The sequence below is a fragment of the Montipora capricornis genome, chromosome 8, assembly GCF_036669925.1.
Source record: "Montipora capricornis isolate CH-2021 chromosome 8, ASM3666992v2, whole genome shotgun sequence".
Lineage (NCBI taxonomy): Eukaryota > Metazoa > Cnidaria > Anthozoa > Scleractinia > Acroporidae > Montipora > Montipora capricornis.
The window spans coordinates 5,999,975-6,022,530 of record NC_090890.1 but is presented as its reverse complement, the minus strand read 5'-3'; the positions used below and the strand labels follow the sequence as shown (position 1 = coordinate 6,022,530).

At 40.8% G+C, this 22,556-nt stretch overlaps 2 protein-coding genes across 4 annotated transcripts in view; both read left to right on the top strand.

Annotated features, from left to right (window-relative positions):
• Positions 1 to 22,556, top strand: part of LOC138060557 (methyltransferase-like protein 22) — a 342,269-nt gene that overhangs the window by 118,874 nt on the left and 200,839 nt on the right. The window lies entirely within an intron of this gene.
• On the top strand, positions 31 to 3,399 carry LOC138060564 (uncharacterized). Its single transcript, XM_068906400.1, has 3 exons — positions 31 to 170; positions 279 to 396; positions 2,734 to 3,399. The coding sequence occupies exons 1-3, from the start codon at positions 76 to 78 to the stop codon at positions 2,764 to 2,766; spliced, it is 246 nt and encodes an 81-aa protein (XP_068762501.1). The 5' UTR covers positions 31 to 75; the 3' UTR covers positions 2,767 to 3,399.

The following is a 22,556-nucleotide window of genomic DNA, read 5'->3' as shown; positions in this document are numbered from 1 at the left end:
CTCGTCGGGTGTTAGATGTAGACAAAAGGTTTCCTCTGCGGGGAATACAGAGGCGTAAACTTGTCATCTTTCAAAATGGAGGAGGCACTCATGAAACTAAGTAAGAAACTTTCTCCAAATGTAGAACCGGACAGTGATAGAGAGCTTGTTAGATATGTTGTGAAAGCAATGTAAGTCAGCAGTGTTTTGTTTGTTTGAATTTAAAATCTTAATGTTGCTTTGAAGATCCTTTATCCGCGAATGATAGACTGGACATGTAATGCTCGTTTTGTACGTAGGGCTCTAGAAGCCTGCATTGAGGAGAACACTGCCCTCCAGAAGTGTTTTCAACAAAGCTGGTATCCTGTGTGCTTGAAAGAGCAAAACGAATATTGGAATTGTTATCGCAAAGCAACTGTAAGTAACTTAGCTTTTTTCCCATGCGGCGAGGCCGCCTCGTCATTTTCGAACCAATTTTAGATTTCAACGTTCGGGCTATCTTTTTTCATCGCTTACACCTGTAACTAAGCACACGAAGCGATTGGTGCTTTAAGAAACGGTCCAGATAAGAACGATAGCAACAACGGCAACGAACATGTTGGAATTCAATTGGTATGCAAAAAGGTGATAACTTTTCTATTGTCTGTACTTACTTCTGATTGGCTTAAACAGCAAAAGTTAACAAAACCTCATAAAAGCAGTATTATATTCATCCTTACTTTCCAACCATCTTCCATCTTTCATCTGGTCTCAGTTTAAATGAATTCCACAGAAATCGTATGTGGGGAACATGTAAAATTGTAAACGTTTCTTGGCTTTTGTTTTCAACTCTTGTGATTGGTCAAAATCTTTTAACACAAAAAAACACCCTTTCAAAGTGGGCTGTAAATGAATTTTTTTGCGTTAACGGCTTTCCTGTAGGTTTATAAATTCTCTGTGTAAAAATGATAACATTCCTACAATAATATGTGGAGAAAGCCCTGTTGCCGCATAACAAAGGAAATTGCTATCCACCTTACACGGATCGTTACTTAATCTCTCTCTGATTCTTATTTTAATAGCTGCCAGTCTCCTCTGCACTTCCCTAATAAACACTGTGTGCTGTGGTAGACCGGGTAGGCATCAATAATTGTGGTCAACCAATTATTACTATTTTTTGGGAGAATTACCCCGATTAGCCTCAGTTAAGTGAAAAGTCCATTTTCACTATGTTTATATTATGCACTTATCAGCAGCCATCCCGGGGGTATGAACCCAGGGATATACATGGGCGTGGAAGGGAGGGGGATCACTATTGGACTTTTATAGCAGGGTCCCTGGGGAAAGAACTGGGGAATTTGTGACACCAACCTCACTGGCACCATCTTGAAAATGAACGACTGTTGTTTCCATAAAGACTTGGTATAAATTATTGAACTACGCTACACTAGAAGGTGAGTGAGTTTTACGTTTGGAACATAGTTAATAGAGGGAAATGGTTATGAAACCCGGCAAATTTCTTTGTTGTACGTTTCTGTTCTCTTTTTTGGCCTTGACCGTGCACAAAACACAATAGTTGTTTACTTGTTACTGAGGAACTAACCAATAGAAACGTGTTGTTACGTAATTCATGCATAGTGTATGAGCGCAAAAACAAAAGATTGTGCACGGCCATGGACTTTCCAACCTAAATATTGGCATTTGCTCCTTTGATTTTTGGCAAGCTTCAAAACCATTTCCCTCTATTAACTATGTTTGGAAGTGCCTTGACAAACACTACACTTTGTGAGTTGATGCTTCAACTGAAAACCATTGTTGCTCAAACATTAGCATAGTAATGTATCCCTGGGATGAGGGACAGTGATCCCTTTTTGTGGAGAAATATTGTTTTTGGGTGGGGGGATTTGTGAATGTTGTTACCCAAATGCAAATGAGGATTTCCCATTTGGCTTCTTCTAATGATTATAGTGCAAAGACAAAAGATTATTTTTGCTTGTGGTCTAGCTATACATGGAGTCTATGGTTGCAACATTTGCTCAGGATAACGGAAATACCACTTTGAGAAACATGGTAGAAAATGTTATCTGTGGTGTGAGACATTGTGTTCAACTGCGTTTTCTTGTTAACCTTGAGCTGTAAGCAATACAATGATATTATAATACTGCTGCTTTAGTCATTTGGAGATTTTTGTGTGTAAAAGCTACAGTATGAAAATTGAAGCATATTGAGACTGCTCTAACATAACCACTGAGAACTATCAAAGTTGACAGTAGTTTCAGTAATTACTGTTAATCTGCACTCTTGCAGTTTCCCGCTTTGTATTCCCATGCCAATGCATGTTACAGGTAAAGTGGAAATGATTGTTTAAGGAGCATGAATTTGTCTTATCCATTTTAAAGCCAACCCAGCCTGCACCCAACACTTGCCTTCCAAAATACCCTGAACAAGCATGCAGAACTCTGAACATTCTTAAAGCGTTAATTGTTTTAAGATTATGACTGTGTATATGTGGTACAATAAGTGAAAGCTAACCACCTTAAAATGGGCTGCTAGATCTAAAAATTACTGTAGATTTTTAAGTGAAAGTTAGTTGTTTAAAGTTGTGTGTAGACCCAATAACTTTAAATATGTGTCAAAAGTTAATAGAAACTGTTAGCGACTGAGAATTGAGGATCAGGGGTTCTCCAAAATATCCCTGCCCCTTTTTACTTGGCTTTGCATCCATTGATAAATGTTTCATAATTAGGTTTTAATCTCATCTTCTTTATCCACCAGATTAGATTGAGAAAGCAGTATGATGTCTACTGATGGAGCTATTACAGTTAAATGTGTTGTGGATGGAAGAGTGCTGTGACAGTCCCGCAATGGCAAATGGAGACTGCCACAATTTTTGCGCAAGCTTTACCATGGACAAAGTTTAAGTTCTCATCTTGTTCACTGTCAGCTTGAGTTGATGCAGTATATAGTTGCTCTTGTCAAGCAGTTGGCCCTCCACCAATGTCACGTCATTCCCCTGACAGCTATTAGGGACCTTCAGATTGGAGGACAAGGACGACTACCAATACGAGTTTCCCATTCTGAGCACGTGCGCTTAGAAAAACATCGGCCTCCAAATCTTATGCGCATGCTCAGTGCGGAAAACTACTACTCGTTGTCGTCCTCCGATCTAAAGGTCCCTATAGTGTGGGGAGGGAAAACTGTAGCAGGATAAGAAACTTTTGAGAGGCAAAATAAAACGTACTACTGACTATCTTATTCTTTCAAAAAAATCTATCGAAAGATGGGTGCCAAAAGGGACGATTTAAGGTTCTTTGTTCTTTGCTTTGTGCTTGATTATTCTTTATTGTTATTAAATCTACATTGTTAATATGTCATCCATGAACTGGAAACTTAGGAATCGTCAATTATTGAATTACAAATTAAAGGAATTTTTTTTTTCAATTTTGCCAAGAACGTTTCACAGTGATGTTTAGTGACTTGAAGAAACTTTTATTGTGTTGTAACTTTGTAGTGATTTAAGTAACTTATCTTTTTTTAAGGAAGCAAAATACTTGGAATACATGTAGGTAAACAATCTTTTCCTAGCGCATTTGCTACCCTTAGTTGGATTTCCTATACAATTACAAGAACTGTTCGGAGAAAAGATTTGTTGGTTCCTCAGATCTCTGCTTCCTTGTGTCACCAACTACTGCTTCTTTCTTTATCGATTACTTTGAGCCATAATTTTGCTGTTTACTGTGAACAGAAAATGATTCCCAGAAAATTGATCCTATTTAGTCGGGCCCCATTCGGCGCACGTGTACGCACCCTGATGGGGCAGAGAGGGACAAAATAGTGTAAGTATTAGAGTGAGGGAAATCCGCAGCTCGCTGATAGTCATAACAGCGGGAGACTTCTTAGGACGACTATTACTATCGAGAATCCAAAGGCATCGGAACAATGACCATTGAAAACTGAAGATAGATCAGGGGAATAGACTTCGTTATAGCGCGACGGCGCGACAGCAATGTTGAAAAAAAGAGGCTTCGTTGTTTCTGTCGCGGTCTGGCAAAAAAGCGCGGTCAGTTTGTGTCACGTTGTAGTTCGACGACTTTACGAACATCGTCACACGATCACGGCTGGTCAAATTTCAAAGAGAGGTGCACCAAGCAAAATGCTCTCACAATGTTTAAAATTATTTAAGACATGACCCCAGTTTATTTAAAGGTAACCTCCACTGAAAGAAAATAACTTTAAATCACAGAAAATAGTTTTTACAATAAACAGTGTTCCCAATTTTTCCAATGAAAGCGTTTTCATCGTTTTGGTTTTCAAATTTTCCGGGCGCCGTCATCTTGAATAATTGTGACGTGTCGTGGTTGCCCTATTGTTTCAACAATAGGGCAACAACGAAATTTGAAAGTGAAAATAAGTGATTGTAAAACTCACTTTTTTCGATACGAACTCTGTTTTGAAGACAATTGTCGATCAAATTTGATTCCAAACATTATTTTGTTCGGTTTAAAATTATTCATTAGTCGACGTGGAGGTTACCTATAAAGATAGCTTTTGGAGCAATATCGGGAGATCGGTATATAATCTTTGTAGGACCGCGGAGTAAGTTTGAAAGTGGGGGTGGGGGTTAGGTTTTGGTTTGGATCACGAGAGTGTGAAGGGATGGGGAGAGATTGATGAGAAAATGGGCCTTAATCACACGGCGCCCATTTTGAGTCCCGAGGGATTGAAAACTTTTGTTTTCCCCACCGAAACTCGTTCCCAAACATTTCAACTCGAGGCTCGGTCGGGGTACAAAATCTATGGGCCACTTCGGAAAATACCATAATACTCTTTGTTTGTCTCCCCAAATTTGCATAAGCATTGTTTTTGTTTTCTCTTAGGACCATTGTAAGTCCCAAGAGAAACTAGAAACAATGCTTATGCAAAATTTGTGGGGACCTCAGTGTTAACCCGCTTTGGTAGATAACCGACACTCTATTTAGGCAGAGAATAACTGCTGGGTCAGGCACAGCCACTGATATCTAGTGATTAGGTCTAAGAGACAACTCGAAATGGTTAGCTTTCATAAATTGCTCTGGTGGCACCATATTTATACTTAGTAAAAATATAGTAAGGTCGTTTGGTACTTGATATACACAAAACTCTAGTCATTCTAGTCACCACCATTAATTATTTTACTCCTACGTGAGATGGTGCACCAGACGATTTGCGCATGTGCAGAACAAATGCCTAAAACAGAAAAAGGAACCAGTAGCGGTTCCTCTGGACATTTAAGCCTGAGCGTTGCACCATGACAATAACCCCCGACATTTCGGCCCACGGATCACTTATACCAGTCCCAACCTCGGGCCCCCTTGCAGCTGTCAGATACCTACGAGGTATTCCCCATAGGCAGTGAGGCCGGCCCCTAGACCATACGTGTGGACCATACGTGGCAGGTGGCAGATCCCTTTCGTACTTGCGGCTCAGTTCCGTGCTACTTTATGTACGTTATACTTGGTAATATTTCGAGCGATAGATATATATATATATATGATACTGCAATCATTGTTTTTTTCCATATGTTAGGCAGGCATTTTTTATACGCACTGGACTACACCGATTTTACGTATATGCTTTTGTTAACAATGATGAAATGACAAAAGGAACAATGCAGTTTTTAGTCTAAGTAACTGTGCAACTACCCTGCGAGCAGAGTTTCTTTCGATCTTCCTAGATAAGTCGGGAAGAGGAAAGGAGACTCTGCCAGCCGGCTCAACATTTCGTGTTGAGCATGCGTTAAAAATTCAAACGTATTCGCGAGTCAGTCAAGCGTGACTAGTGAGTGGGGATATTTTCGAACAACTGTGGCAGACATACGACAACCAAGGAATTATTTCCTTCGAAACTCAAGATAGTTCAAGTTTTCAAATTGCCATTTCAATTTTAACTGAAAAAATTAATAGGTTTCTCAATTCTGGCAAACTAGTTTCTGTAACCGACATACGGAGAAAATACTCATGGGAATTTAGACGTTTTTAAAAAAATTGTCACGCTGTTGTAAATTTTAAAAATATTGATGACGCGTGACGATTGATTATGCGCACAAATTAAAAAAAACAGGTTTGACAAGTCGAAACTGGACTGACTCATCCATTTCTTTGGATGAGCGGCAAATCAAAGAAAGTCGAGCCGGCTGGCAGAGTCTACTTTTCTCTTCCCGACTTATCTAGGAAGATCGAAAGAGACCCTGCGTAACCTGTATGACATGGTTCCTTTACCTTTTTTTTTTTTTGCTATGCTTTAAACTAATTGTTTCCCGCACATTTTTTCATTCATTGAGTCCTTTCCGCGCAAACAAATGAGGCCAACAGATTGACCTGCTCCAAACTGAGTGGCTTCATAACTCAGTTTGTTGAGCAATGCAGAATATTACAAGAAAAAGGTTGTTGACGCTGACCAAAACCGTTTGTTTTAAGTTATAGATAGGTTTTTTTGATGTTGAAAAGGCTGTGTCTCCCCCACATCACGATAGCAACCTAAAGTCAATTTTTCATGGACAAAGTTCAAGACATCAGTAATCATATAGCCCTTGATTCCATGATAACTAATGCACCTATCATTGGCCATCCCCTGGTGGGGGGAGGGGGGGAACCCTAGGCAAGGAAGTGGAATTTGCAAAGGGCTCAGCCAAAGTTTTCAATTTCCCCCTTATAGATGGGGCTACAAAACAAGCAAAGTTCGCCCCTCCTAGAGGGGGATAAGAGTTACAAATAAAATGCAAGATTAACATTTTTAAGTACAATTATACTGGCCAATCCATAACCTAACTATAACTAGAAAATAATACCCAGCACCTTAAATAAATTCTATATTTATTTAGAAACACAAGAAAAACATAACTGGCATTCTTTTGTGAAGCATTATTAAACTAGATTGTAATAAGTCTGTGCATAGTCAAGCTGCATGCACAATATGACGATAAAACTATTGCAATTCCTCTCCATCTCCTTCAGTAATCCCCACGCAAGAGCCATGGTAACAGGTTTCACAAATATCACACTGAGTACCATTATGGCATCAAATTGAATGACCTGTTCTTTCAATTCCTTCCCCACCAGTCCTCACCAGTCTGCTTGACCCTTTAGTGCTAAGTCCTTGCTATTTTTATTTTGCACTTGTATTGTCGAACGATGTACGCACTTGGCTTCTCCGTATAAGAAGATCTCACTGAGACATCTGCGGTTGTCGGTCAATGTGGGCTCAGGTGTGGGTATCACGTGACAAATGTCAACGGTTGGTGTTAGGAAGCGAGTTGCCTTAAATCTGGTAAGTTTATCATTTTATAAGTGATTGTTCGGGGCATTTTCGTCCACAGAAGCCCCCAGGCTGGCATCATTAAGCTGGAATGTGGGTAAAGGCAAGCCTTTGAAAGAAAACAAAGGTGAGAGATGCTTTTCATGCAGACTGGGACGCCTAAAATGCGCTGTTGTAAACATGGCGCTTCACGAGTGAAATTGTCTCTCTGGCCTATCTGTGAACCAATTCCAGGCCCTACCGGTACAATTTGGTCAAGTTTTGTAAGCTAAAAACTTCAATCGATGCGGTATTTTGCTGGTAGGACTGGGTGGCCCGACACTTACAAAAAGAAAAAAAAAACTATGAAATGAGAATCGGGAGTCTTCCCTTGTCATGGAATGGCAGAATTACCCAGAATTCGTTTTGGGCATGAGCGAGGCAACTGGCCCTCATCGAATGGCTGAAGCGCGGCCAGAGGAAATGATTTCTAGCCAGATACTCAGGAGTAGGCCTGGTGTATGCGGTTAACTTATATTTTGGATTTCTGAACAAGTTTTTATCATAGAAAATTCGCGACAAAGTTGTGCTTTCAATTCGCTGTAATTCTCGTGTCAAAGAAACGGTATAATAATGTAAATAAGAGAATAACGATATGTATATTTGCAGATTACCTGTCCTCTTACTACGAAAGCCAAGCTCTACATCTCTATGCAATAAGCGCGTTCAAAGTTTCCAAGTGTTACTTGATAAAAGTATGTTTTTTTTTTTTTGGTTTGTTTGTTTGTTTTGTTTTGTTTTGTTTTTTTAAAAAGGGTTTTTCTGCTTATATGAAAAATGCATTTTCTCTCCCGTCCCCTTCTTATGCATGATCTTCGCGAAAATCACATTCTGTTCCTCAATAAACCTGGAACAACCAGTTATGGTCTTAGTTCTCTTTTTTCTTACGTATCAGCTAAGTGTCGGAATGCGCTAGCTTATTTTATCCGTACCTATGAGTTTACTGGTTTTAAAAGAGAATCCATGGCCGAATTTTGTACAGCGGCTTTTCTTTTTAATCAATATATCTTTAAATATTATGTATTTAGTAGGTACCTCTGTATGCTATGTATTTTAGATGTAATTAGCTCCTGTAGTTATTCGGAAATTCGAGATGAAATAATGGTTATGCCTGTATGTATGTTACCTTTAGCAGGGCGCGTGCGCACACTTTGTAATCTGCGACTCCAGTGCTTACCATATGACAGATAGAATGACTTTTGCCTTAAATATATAAGCTATCTAATTCTTACGCTATATTGACAAGGGCGGTTTGGAGCTGTGAGTAGGCGTGGGATTTGTCACATATGGTTTAGGGGCCGACATATCTCTCCCTCAATGCCGTACCGGGAGGCAAGGTCGGTAGCAGAAAGCAGCGAAGGGCCAACTGCGTCCAAAAGCGATCGCACGGGCCGAAATCCCGGGATGACTCGTTTGGTACGACGCTCCAGCGCCGGTGTCTGGAGGTACTGCGTTTTTCTCTCTTTTTCAAACATTCCGTCAGCGCATGCGTGAATGATCAGGCGCTCCGATACCTAGCCTACCAACGAAATTAAGATGCTGCATGGTTTTTAGCAGGATTCTACAGGCATAAACGTAACGTAAGAATTGTGCGTGTCTGAGAGATGCTTTTCATGCAGACTGGGACGCCTAAAATGCGCTGTTGTAAACATGGCGCTTCACGAGTGAAATTGTCTCTCTGGCCTATCTGTGAACCAATTCCAGGCCCTACCGGTACAATTTGGTCAAGTTTTGTAAGCTAAAAACTTCAATCGATGCGGTATTTTGCTGGTAGGACTGGGTGGCCCGACACTTATAAAAAGAAAAAAAAAACTATGAAATGAGAATCGGGAGTCTTCCCTTGTCATGGAATGGCAGAATTACCCAGAATTCGTTTTGGGCATGAGCGAGGCAACTGGCCCTCATCGAATGGCTGAAGCGCGGCCAGAGGAAATGATTTCTAGCCAGATACTCAGGAGTAGGCCTGGTGTATGCGGTTAACTTATATTTTGGATTTCTGAACAAGTTTTTATCATAGAAAATTCGCGACAAAGTTGTGCTTTCAATTCGCTGTAATTCTCGTGTCAAAGAAACGGTATAATAATGTAAATAAGAGAATAACGATATGTATATTTGCAGATTACCTGTCCTCTTACTACGAAAGCCAAGCTCTACATCTCTATGCAATAAGCGCGTTCAAAGTTTCCAAGTGTTACTTGATAAAAGTATGTTTTTTTTTTTTTTGGTTTGTTTGTTTGTTTTGTTTTGTTTTGTTTTTTTTTTAAAAAAGGGTTTTTCTGCTTATATGAAAAATGCATTTTCTCTCCCGTCCCCTTCTTATGCATGATCTTCGCGAAAATCACATTCTGTTCCTCAATAAACCTGGAACAACCAGTTATGGTCTTAGTTCTCTTTTTTCTTACGTATCAGCTAAGTGTCGGAATGCGCTAGCTTATTTTATCCGTACCTATGAGTTTACTGGTTTTAAAAGAGAATCCATGGCCGAATTTTGTACAGCGGCTTTTCTTTTTAATCAATATATCTTTAAATATTATGTATTTAGTAGGTACCTCTGTATGCTATGTATTTTAGATGTAATTAGCTCCTGTAGTTATTCGGAAATTCGAGATGAAATAATGGTTATGCCTGTATGTATGTTACCTTTAGCAGGGCGCGTGCGCACACTTTGTAATCTGCGACTCCAGTGCTTACCATATGACAGATAGAATGACTTTTGCCTTAAATATATAAGCTATCTAATTCTTACGCTATATTGACAAGGGCGGTTTGGAGCTGTGAGTAGGCGTGGGATTTGTCACATATGGTTTAGGGGCCGACATATCTCTCCCTCAATGCCGTACCGGGAGGCAAGGTCGGTAGCAGAAAGCAGCGAAGGGCCAACTGCGTCCAAAAGCGATCGCACGGGCCGAAATCCCGGGATGACTCGTTTGGTACGACGCTCCAGCGCCGGTGTCTGGAGGTACTGCGTTTTTCTCTCTTTTTCAAACATTCCGTCAGCGCATGCGTGAATGATCAGGCGCTCCGATACCTAGCCTACCAACGAAATTAAGATGCTGCATGGTTTTTAGCAGGATTCTACAGGCATAAACGTAACGTAAGAATTGTGCGTGTCTGAGAGATGCTTTTCATGCAGACTGGGACGCCTAAAATGCGCTGTTGTAAACATGGCGCTTCACGAGTGAAATTGTCTCTCTGGCCTATCTGTGAACCAATTCCAGGCCCTACCGGTACAATTTGGTCAAGTTTTGTAAGCTAAAAACTTCAATCGATGCGGTATTTTGCTGGTAGGACTGGGTGGCCCGACACTTATAAAAAGAAAAAAAAAACTATGAAATGAGAATCGGGAGTCTTCCCTTGTCATGGAATGGCAGAATTACCCAGAATTCGTTTTGGGCATGAGCGAGGCAACTGGCCCTCATCGAATGGCTGAAGCGCGGCCAGAGGAAATGATTTCTAGCCAGATACTCAGGAGTAGGCCTGGTGTATGCGGTTAACTTATATTTTGGATTTCTGAACAAGTTTTTATCATAGAAAATTCGCGACAAAGTTGTGCTTTCAATTCGCTGTAATTCTCGTGTCAAAGAAACGGTATAATAATGTAAATAAGAGAATAACGATATGTATATTTGCAGATTACCTGTCCTCTTACTACGAAAGCCAAGCTCTACATCTCTATGCAATAAGCGCGTTCAAAGTTTCCAAGTGTTACTTGATAAAAGTATGTTTTTTTTTTTTTGTTTTGTTTGTTTGTTTTGTTTTGTTTTGTTTTTTTTTTTAAAAAAGGGTTTTTCTGCTTATATGAAAAATGCATTTTCTCTCCCGTCCCCTTCTTATGCATGATCTTCGCGAAAATCACATTCTGTTCCTCAATAAACCTGGAACAACCAGTTATGGTCTTAGTTCTCTTTTTTCTTACGTATCAGCTAAGTGTCGGAATGCGCTAGCTTATTTTATCCGTACCTATGAGTTTACTGGTTTTAAAAGAGAATCCATGGCCGAATTTTGTACAGCGGCTTTTCTTTTTAATCAATATATCTTTAAATATTATGTATTTAGTAGGTACCTCTGTATGCTATGTATTTTAGATGTAATTAGCTCCTGTAGTTATTCGGAAATTCGAGATGAAATAATGGTTATGCCTGTATGTATGTTACCTTTAGCAGGGCGCGTGCGCACACTTTGTAATCTGCGACTCCAGTGCTTACCATATGACAGATAGAATGACTTTTGCCTTAAATATATAAGCTATCTAATTCTTACGCTATATTGACAAGGGCGGTTTGGAGCTGTGAGTAGGCGTGGGATTTGTCACATATGGTTTAGGGGCCGACATATCTCTCCCTCAATGCCGTACCGGGAGGCAAGGTCGGTAGCAGAAAGCAGCGAAGGGCCAACTGCGTCCAAAAGCGATCGCACGGGCCGAAATCCCGGGATGACTCGTTTGGTACGACGCTCCAGCGCCGGTGTCTGGAGGTACTGCGTTTTTCTCTCTTTTTCAAACATTCCGTCAGCGCATGCGTGAATGATCAGGCGCTCCGATACCTAGCCTACCAACGAAATTAAGATGCTGCATGGTTTTTAGCAGGATTCTACAGGCATAAACGTAACGTAAGAATTGTGCGTGTCTGAGAGATGCTTTTCATGCAGACTGGGACGCCTAAAATGCGCTGTTGTAAACATGGCGCTTCACGAGTGAAATTGTCTCTCTGGCCTATCTGTGAACCAATTCCAGGCCCTACCGGTACAATTTGGTCAAGTTTTGTAAGCTAAAAACTTCAATCGATGCGGTATTTTGCTGGTAGGACTGGGTGGCCCGACACTTACAAAAAGAAAAAAAAAACTATGAAATGAGAATCGGGAGTCTTCCCTTGTCATGGAATGGCAGAATTACCCAGAATTCGTTTTGGGCATGAGCGAGGCAACTGGCCCTCATCGAATGGCTGAAGCGCGGCCAGAGGAAATGATTTCTAGCCAGATACTCAGGAGTAGGCCTGGTGTATGCGGTTAACTTATATTTTGGATTTCTGAACAAGTTTTTATCATAGAAAATTCGCGACAAAGTTGTGCTTTCAATTCGCTGTAATTCTCGTGTCAAAGAAACGGTATAATAATGTAAATAAGAGAATAACGATATGTATATTTGCAGATTACCTGTCCTCTTACTACGAAAGCCAAGCTCTACATCTCTATGCAATAAGCGCGTTCAAAGTTTCCAAGTGTTACTTGATAAAAGTATGTTTTTTTTTTTTGGTTTGTTTGTTTGTTTTGTTTTTTTTTTTTTTTTTTTTTTTAAAAAGGGTTTTTCTGCTTATATGAAAAAGGCATTTTCTCTCCCGTCCCCTTCTTATGCATGATCTTCGCGAAAATCACATTCTGTTCCTCAATAAACCTGGAACAACCAGTTATGGTCTTAGTTCTCTTTTTTCTTACGTATCAGCTAAGTGTCGGAATGCGCTAGCTTATTTTATCCGTACCTATGAGTTTACTGGTTTTAAAAGAGAATCCATGGCCGAATTTTGTACAGCGGCTTTTCTTTTTAATCAATATATCTTTAAATATTATGTATTTAGTAGGTACCTCTGTATGCTATGTATTTTAGATGTAATTAGCTCCTGTAGTTATTCGGAAATTCGAGATGAAATAATGGTTATGCCTGTATGTATGTTACCTTTAGCAGGGCGCGTGCGCACACTTTGTAATCTGCGACTCCAGTGCTTACCATATGACAGATAGAATGACTTTTGCCTTAAATATATAAGCTATCTAATTCTTACGCTATATTGACAAGGGCGGTTTGGAGCTGTGAGTAGGCGTGGGATTTGTCACATATGGTTTAGGGGCCGACATATCTCTCCCTCAATGCCGTACCGGGAGGCAAGGTCGGTAGCAGAAAGCAGCGAAGGGCCAACTGCGTCCAAAAGCGATCGCACGGGCCGAAATCCCGGGATGACTCGTTTGGTACGACGCTCCAGCGCCGGTGTCTGGAGGTACTGCGTTTTTCTCTCTTTTTCAAACATTCCGTCAGCGCATGCGTGAATGATCAGGCGCTCCGATACCTAGCCTACCAACGAAATTAAGATGCTGCATGGTTTTTAGCAGGATTCTACAGGCATAAACGTAACGTAAGAATTGTGCGTGTCTGAGAGATGCTTTTCATGCAGACTGGGACGCCTAAAATGCGCTGTTGTAAACATGGCGCTTCACGAGTGAAATTGTCTCTCTGGCCTATCTGTGAACCAATTCCAGGCCCTACCGGTACAATTTGGTCAAGTTTTGTAAGCTAAAAACTTCAATCGATGCGGTATTTTGCTGGTAGGACTGGGTGGCCCGACACTTATAAAAAGAAAAAAAAACTATGAAATGAGAATCGGGAGTCTTCCCTTGTCATGGAATGGCAGAATTACCCAGAATTCGTTTTGGGCATGAGCGAGGCAACTGGCCCTCATCGAATGGCTGAAGCGCGGCCAGAGGAAATGATTTCTAGCCAGATACTCAGGAGTAGGCCTGGTGTATGCGGTTAACTTATATTTTGGATTTCTGAACAAGTTTTTATCATAGAAAATTCGCGACAAAGTTGTGCTTTCAATTCGCTGTAATTCTCGTGTCAAAGAAACGGTATAATAATGTAAATAAGAGAATAACGATATGTATATTTGCAGATTACCTGTCCTCTTACTACGAAAGCCAAGCTCTACATCTCTATGCAATAAGCGCGTTCAAAGTTTCCAAGTGTTACTTGATAAAAGTATGTTTTTTTTTTTTTGGTTTGTTTGTTTGTTTTGTTTTGTTTTTTTTTTTAAAAAAAGGGTTTTTCTGCTTATATGAAAAATGCATTTTCTCTCCCGTCCCCTTCTTATGCATGATCTTCGCGAAAATCACATTCTGTTCCTCAATAAACCTGGAACAACCAGTTATGGTCTTAGTTCTCTTTTTTCTTACGTATCAGCTAAGTGTCGGAATGCGCTAGCTTATTTTATCCGTACCTATGAGTTTACTGGTTTTAAAAGAGAATCCATGGCCGAATTTTGTACAGCGGCTTTTCTTTTTAATCAATATATCTTTAAATATTATGTATTTAGTAGGTACCTCTGTATGCTATGTATTTTAGATGTAATTAGCTCCTGTAGTTATTCGGAAATTCGAGATGAAATAATGGTTATGCCTGTATGTATGTTACCTTTAGCAGGGCGCGTGCGCACACTTTGTAATCTGCGACTCCAGTGCTTACCATATGACAGATAGAATGACTTTTGCCTTAAATATATAAGCTATCTAATTCTTACGCTATATTGACAAGGGCGGTTTGGAGCTGTGAGTAGGCGTGGGATTTGTCACATATGGTTTAGGGGCCGACATATCTCTCCCTCAATGCCGTACCGGGAGGCAAGGTCGGTAGCAGAAAGCAGCGAAGGGCCAACTGCGTCCAAAAGCGATCGCACGGGCCGAAATCCCGGGATGACTCGTTTGGTACGACGCTCCAGCGCCGGTGTCTGGAGGTACTGCGTTTTTCTCTCTTTTTCAAACATTCCGTCAGCGCATGCGTGAATGATCAGGCGCTCCGATACCTAGCCTACCAACGAAATTAAGATGCTGCATGGTTTTTAGCAGGATTCTACAGGCATAAACGTAACGTAAGAATTGTGCGTGTCTGAGAGATGCTTTTCATGCAGACTGGGACGCCTAAAATGCGCTGTTGTAAACATGGCGCTTCACGAGTGAAATTGTCTCTCTGGCCTATCTGTGAACCAATTCCAGGCCCTACCGGTACAATTTGGTCAAGTTTTGTAAGCTAAAAACTTCAATCGATGCGGTATTTTGCTGGTAGGACTGGGTGGCCCGACACTTATAAAAAGAAAAAAAAACTATGAAATGAGAATCGGGAGTCTTCCCTTGTCATGGAATGGCAGAATTACCCAGAATTCGTTTTGGGCATGAGCGAGGCAACTGGCCCTCATCGAATGGCTGAAGCGCGGCCAGAGGAAATGATTTCTAGCCAGATACTCAGGAGTAGGCCTGGTGTATGCGGTTAACTTATATTTTGGATTTCTGAACAAGTTTTTATCATAGAAAATTCGCGACAAAGTTGTGCTTTCAATTCGCTGTAATTCTCGTGTCAAAGAAACGGTATAATAATGTAAATAAGAGAATAACGATATGTATATTTGCAGATTACCTGTCCTCTTACTACGAAAGCCAAGCTCTACATCTCTATGCAATAAGCGCGTTCAAAGTTTCCAAGTGTTACTTGATAAAAGTATGTTTTTTTTTTTTTGGTTTGTTTGTTTGTTTTGTTTTGTTTTGTTTTTTTTTTAAAAAGGGTTTTTCTGCTTATATGAAAAATGCATTTTCTCTCCCGTCCCCTTCTTATGCATGATCTTCGCGAAAATCACATTCTGTTCCTCAATAAACCTGGAACAACCAGTTATGGTCTTAGTTCTCTTTTTTCTTACGTATCAGCTAAGTGTCGGAATGCGCTAGCTTATTTTATCCGTACCTATGAGTTTACTGGTTTTAAAAGAGAATCCATGGCCGAATTTTGTACAGCGGCTTTTCTTTTTAATCAATATATCTTTAAATATTATGTATTTAGTAGGTACCTCTGTATGCTATGTATTTTAGATGTAATTAGCTCCTGTAGTTATTCGGAAATTCGAGATGAAATAATGGTTATGCCTGTATGTATGTTACCTTTAGCAGGGCGCGTGCGCACACTTTGTAATCTGCGACTCCAGTGCTTACCATATGACAGATAGAATGACTTTTGCCTTAAATATATAAGCTATCTAATTCTTACGCTATATTGACAAGGGCGGTTTGGAGCTGTGAGTAGGCGTGGGATTTGTCACATATGGTTTAGGGGCCGACATATCTCTCCCTCAATGCCGTACCGGGAGGCAAGGTCGGTAGCAGAAAGCAGCGAAGGGCCAACTGCGTCCAAAAGCGATCGCACGGGCCGAAATCCCGGGATGACTCGTTTGGTACGACGCTCCAGCGCCGGTGTCTGGAGGTACTGCGTTTTTCTCTCTTTTTCAAACATTCCGTCAGCGCATGCGTGAATGATCAGGCGCTCCGATACCTAGCCTACCAACGAAATTAAGATGCTGCATGGTTTTTAGCAGGATTCTACAGGCATAAACGTAACGTAAGAATTGTGCGTGTCTGAGAGATGCTTTTCATGCAGACTGGGACGCCTAAAATGCGCTGTTGTAAACATGGCGCTTCACGAGTGAAATTGTCTCTCTGGCCTATCTGTGAACCAATTCCAGGCCCTACCGGTACAATTTGGTCAAGTTTTGTAAGCTAAAAACTTCAATCGATGCGGTATTTTGCTGGTAGGACTGGGTGGCCCGACACTTACAAAAAGAAAAAAAAAACTATGAAATGAGAATCGGGAGTCTTCCCTTGTCATGGAATGGCAGAATTACCCAGAATTCGTTTTGGGCATGAGCGAGGCAACTGGCCCTCATCGAATGGCTGAAGCGCGGCCAGAGGAAATGATTTCTAGCCAGATACTCAGGAGTAGGCCTGGTGTATGCGGTTAACTTATATTTTGGATTTCTGAACAAGTTTTTATCATAGAAAATTCGCGACAAAGTTGTGCTTTCAATTCGCTGTAATTCTCGTGTCAAAGAAACGGTATAATAATGTAAATAAGAGAATAACGATATGTATATTTGCAGATTACCTGTCCTCTTACTACGAAAGCCAAGCTCTACATCTCTATGCAATAAGCGCGTTCAAAGTTTCCAAGTGTTACTTGATAAAAGTATGTTTTTTTTTTTTTGGTTTGTTTGTTTGTTTTGTTTTGTTTTGTTTTTTTTTTAAAAAAGGGTTTTTCTGCTTATATGAAAAATGCATTTTCTCTCCCGTCCCCTTCTTATGCATGATCTTCGCGAAAATCACATTCTGTTCCTCAATAAACCTGGAACAACCAGTTATGGTCTTAGTTCTCTTTTTTCTTACGTATCAGCTAAGTGTCGGAATGCGCTAGCTTATTTTATCCGTACCTATGAGTTTACTGGTTTTAAAAGAGAATCCATGGCCGAATTTTGTACAGCGGCTTTTCTTTTTAATCAATATATCTTTAAATATTATGTATTTAGTAGGTACCTCTGTATGCTATGTATTTTAGATGTAATTAGCTCCTGTAGTTATTCGGAAATTCGAGATGAAATAATGGTTATGCCTGTATGTATGTTACCTTTAGCAGGGCGCGTGCGCACACTTTGTAATCTGCGACTCCAGTGCTTACCATATGACAGATAGAATGACTTTTGCCTTAAATATATAAGCTATCTAATTCTTACGCTATATTGACAAGGGCGGTTTGGAGCTGTGAGTAGGCGTGGGATTTGTCACATATGGTTTAGGGGCCGACATATCTCTCCCTCAATGCCGTACCGGGAGGCAAGGTCGGTAGCAGAAAGCAGCGAAGGGCCAACTGCGTCCAAAAGCGATCGCACGGGCCGAAATCCCGGGATGACTCGTTTGGTACGACGCTCCAGCGCCGGTGTCTGGAGGTACTGCGTTTTTCTCTCTTTTTCAAACATTCCGTCAGCGCATGCGTGAATGATCAGGCGCTCCGATACCTAGCCTACCAACGAAATTAAGATGCTGCATGGTTTTTAGCAGGATTCTACAGGCATAAACGTAACGTAAGAATTGTGCGTGTCTGAGAGATGCTTTTCATGCAGACTGGGACGCCTAAAATGCGCTGTTGTAAACATGGCGCTTCACGAGTGAAATTGTCTCTCTGGCCTATCTGTGAACCAATTCCAGGCCCTACCGGTACAATTTGGTCAAGTTTTGTAAGCTAAAAACTTCAATCGATGCGGTATTTTGCTGGTAGGACTGGGTGGCCCGACACTTATAAAAAGAAAAAAAAACTATGAAATGAGAATCGGGAGTCTTCCCTTGTCATGGAATGGCAGAATTACCCAGAATTCGTTTTGGGCATGAGCGAGGCAACTGGCCCTCATCGAATGGCTGAAGCGCGGCCAGAGGAAATGATTTCTAGCCAGATACTCAGGAGTAGGCCTGGTGTATGCGGTTAACTTATATTTTGGATTTCTGAACAAGTTTTTATCATAGAAAATTCGCGACAAAGTTGTGCTTTCAATTCGCTGTAATTCTCGTGTCAAAGAAACGGTATAATAATGTAAATAAGAGAATAACGATATGTATATTTGCAGATTACCTGTCCTCTTACTACGAAAGCCAAGCTCTACATCTCTATGCAATAAGCGCGTTCAAAGTTTCCAAGTGTTACTTGATAAAAGTATGTTTTTTTTTTTTTTGGTTTGTTTGTTTGTTTTGTTTTGTTTTGTTTTTTTTTTAAAAAAGGGTTTTTCTGCTTATATGAAAAATGCATTTTCTCTCCCGTCCCCTTCTTATGCATGATCTTCGCGAAAATCACATTCTGTTCCTCAATAAACCTGGAACAACCAGTTATGGTCTTAGTTCTCTTTTTTCTTACGTATCAGCTAAGTGTCGGAATGCGCTAGCTTATTTTATCCGTACCTATGAGTTTACTGGTTTTAAAAGAGAATCCATGGCCGAATTTTGTACAGCGGCTTTTCTTTTTAATCAATATATCTTTAAATATTATGTATTTAGTAGGTACCTCTGTATGCTATGTATTTTAGATGTAATTAGCTCCTGTAGTTATTCGGAAATTCGAGATGAAATAATGGTTATGCCTGTATGTATGTTACCTTTAGCAGGGCGCGTGCGCACACTTTGTAATCTGCGACTCCAGTGCTTACCATATGACAGATAGAATGACTTTTGCCTTAAATATATAAGCTATCTAATTCTTACGCTATATTGACAAGGGCGGTTTGGAGCTGTGAGTAGGCGTGGGATTTGTCACATATGGTTTAGGGGCCGACATATCTCTCCCTCAATGCCGTACCGGGAGGCAAGGTCGGTAGCAGAAAGCAGCGAAGGGCCAACTGCGTCCAAAAGCGATCGCACGGGCCGAAATCCCGGGATGACTCGTTTGGTACGACGCTCCAGCGCCGGTGTCTGGAGGTACTGCGTTTTTCTCTCTTTTTCAAACATTCCGTCAGCGCATGCGTGAATGATCAGGCGCTCCGATACCTAGCCTACCAACGAAATTAAGATGCTGCATGGTTTTTAGCAGGATTCTACAGGCATAAACGTAACGTAAGAATTGTGCGTGTCTGAGAGATGCTTTTCATGCAGACTGGGACGCCTAAAATGCGCTGTTGTAAACATGGCGCTTCACGAGTGAAATTGTCTCTCTGGCCTATCTGTGAACCAATTCCAGGCCCTACCGGTACAATTTGGTCAAGTTTTGTAAGCTAAAAACTTCAATCGATGCGGTATTTTGCTGGTAGGACTGGGTGGCCCGACACTTACAAAAAGAAAAAAAAAACTATGAAATGAGAATCGGGAGTCTTCCCTTGTCATGGAATGGCAGAATTACCCAGAATTCGTTTTGGGCATGAGCGAGGCAACTGGCCCTCATCGAATGGCTGAAGCGCGGCCAGAGGAAATGATTTCTAGCCAGATACTCAGGAGTAGGCCTGGTGTATGCGGTTAACTTATATTTTGGATTTCTGAACAAGTTTTTATCATAGAAAATTCGCGACAAAGTTGTGCTTTCAATTCGCTGTAATTCTCGTGTCAAAGAAACGGTATAATAATGTAAATAAGAGAATAACGATATGTATATTTGCAGATTACCTGTCCTCTTACTACGAAAGCCAAGCTCTACATCTCTATGCAATAAGCGCGTTCAAAGTTTCCAAGTGTTACTTGATAAAAGTATGTTTTTTTTTTTTTTTTTGGTTTGTTGTTTTTTTTTTTTTTTTTTTTTTTTTTTTTAAAAAAGGGTTTTTCTGCTTATATGAAAAATGCATTTTCTCTCCCGTCCCCTTCTTATGCATGATCTTCGCGAAAATCACATTCTGTTCCTCAATAAACCTGGAACAACCAGTTATGGTCTTAGTTCTCTTTTTTCTTACGTATCAGCTAAGTGTCGGAATGCGCTAGCTTATTTTATCCGTACCTATGAGTTTACTGGTTTTAAAAGAGAATCCATGGCCGAATTTTGTACAGCGGCTTTTCTTTTTAATCAATATATCTTTAAATATTATGTATTTAGTAGGTACCTCTGTATGCTATGTATTTTAGATGTAATTAGCTCCTGTAGTTATTCGGAAATTCGAGATGAAATAAAGGTTATGCCTGTATGTATGTTACCTTTAGCAGGGCGCGTGCGCACACTTTGTAATCTGCGACTCCAGTGCTTACCATATGACAGATAAAATGACTTTTGCCTTAAATATATAAGCTATCTAATTCTTACGCTATATTGACAAGGGCGGTTTGGAGCTGTGAGTAGGCGTGGGATTTGTCACATATGGTTTAGGGGCCGACATATCTCTCCCTCAATGCCGTACCGGGAGGCAAGGTCGGTAGCAGAAAGCAGCGAAGGGCCAACTGCGTCCAAAAGCGATCGCACGGGCCGAAATCCCGGGATGACTCGTTTGGTACGACGCTCCAGCGCCGGTGTCTGGAGGTACTGCGTTTTTCTCTCTTTTTCAAACATTCCGTCAGCGCATGCGTGAATGATCAGGCGCTCCGATACCTAGCCTACCAACGAAATTAAGATGCTGCATGGTTTTTAGCAGGATTCTACAGGCATAAACGTAACGTAAGAATTGTGCGTGTCTGAGAGATGCTTTTCATGCAGACTGGGACGCCTAAAATGCGCTGTTGTAAACATGGCGCTTCACGAGTGAAATTGTCTCTCTGGCCTATCTGTGAACCAATTCCAGGCCCTACCGGTACAATTTGGTCAAGTTTTGTAAGCTAAAAACTTCAATCGATGCGGTATTTTGCTGGTAGGACTGGGTGGCCCGACACTTATAAAAAGAAAATAAAAACTATGAAATGAGAATCGGGAGTCTTCCCTTGTCACGGAATGGCAGAATTACCCAGAATTCGTTTTGGGCATGAGCGAGGCAACTGGCCCTCATCGAATGGCTGAAGCGCGGCCAGAGGAAATGATTTCTAGCCAGATACTCAGGAGTAGGCCTGGTGTATGCGGTTAACTTATATTTTGGATTTCTGAACAAGTTTTTATCATAGAAAATTCGCGACAAAGTTGTGCTTTCAATTCGCTGTAATTCTCGTGTCAAAGAAACGGTATAATAATGTAAATAAGAGAATAACGATATGTATATTTGCAGATTACCTGTCCTCTTACTACGAAAGCCAAGCTCTACATCTCTATGCAATAAGCGCGTTCAAAGTTTCCAAGTGTTACTTGATAAAAGTATGTTTTTTTTTTTTTTTGGTTTGTTTGTTTGTTTTGTTTTGTTTTGTTTTTTTTTTAAAAAAGGGTTTTTCTGCTTATATGAAAAATGCATTTTCTCTCCCGTCCCCTTCTTATGCATGATCTTCGCGAAAATCACATTCTGTTCCTCAATAAACCTGGAACAACCAGTTATGGTCTTAGTTCTCTTTTTTCTTACGTATCAGCTAAGTGTCGGAATGCGCTAGCTTATTTTATCCGTACCTATGAGTTTACTGGTTTTAAAAGAGAATCCATGGCCGAATTTTGTACAGCGGCTTTTCTTTTTAATCAATATATCTTTAAATATTATGTATTTAGTAGGTACCTCTGTATGCTATGTATTTTAGATGTAATTAGCTCCTGTAGTTATTCGGAAATTCGAGATGAAATAAAGGTTATGCCTGTATGTATGTTACCTTTAGCAGGGCGCGTGCGCACACTTTGTAATCTGCGACTCCAGTGCTTACCATATGACAGATAAAATGACTTTTGCCTTAAATATATAAGCTATCTAATTCTTACGCTATATTGACAAGGGCGGTTTGGAGCTGTGAGTAGGCGTGGGATTTGTCACATACGGTTTAGGGGCCGACATATCTCTCCCTCAATGCCGTACCGGGAGGCAAGGTCGGTAGCAGAAAGCAGCGAAGGGCCAACTGCGTCCAAAAGCGATCGCACGGGCCGAAATCCCGGGATGACTCGTTTGGTACGACGCTCCAGCGCCGGTGTCTGGAGGTACTGCGTTTTTCTCTCTTTTTCAAACATTCCGTCAGCGAATGCGTGAATGATCAGGCGCTCCGATACCTAGCCTACCAACGAAATTAAGATGCTGCATGGTTTTTAGCAGGATTCTACAGGCATAAACGTAACGTAAGAATTGTGCGTGTCTGAGAGATGCTTTTCATGCAGACTGGGACGCCTAAAATGCGCTGTTGGA

What these genes read in the sequence shown, in the direction of transcription:
- LOC138060564 (XM_068906400.1), top strand. Translation starts at nt 76, where the DNA reads ATGGAGGAGGCACTCATGAAACTAAGTAAGAAACTTTCTCCAAATGTA. An exon ending in AGATATGTTGTGAAAGCAAT is followed by an intron (nt 171 to 278) that starts GTAAGTCAGCAG and finishes TTTTGTACGTAG; the next exon opens with GGCTCTAGAAGCCTGCATTG. An exon ending in ATTGTTATCGCAAAGCAACT is followed by an intron (nt 397 to 2,733) that starts GTAAGTAACTTA and finishes TTTATCCACCAG; the next exon opens with ATTAGATTGAGAAAGCAGTA.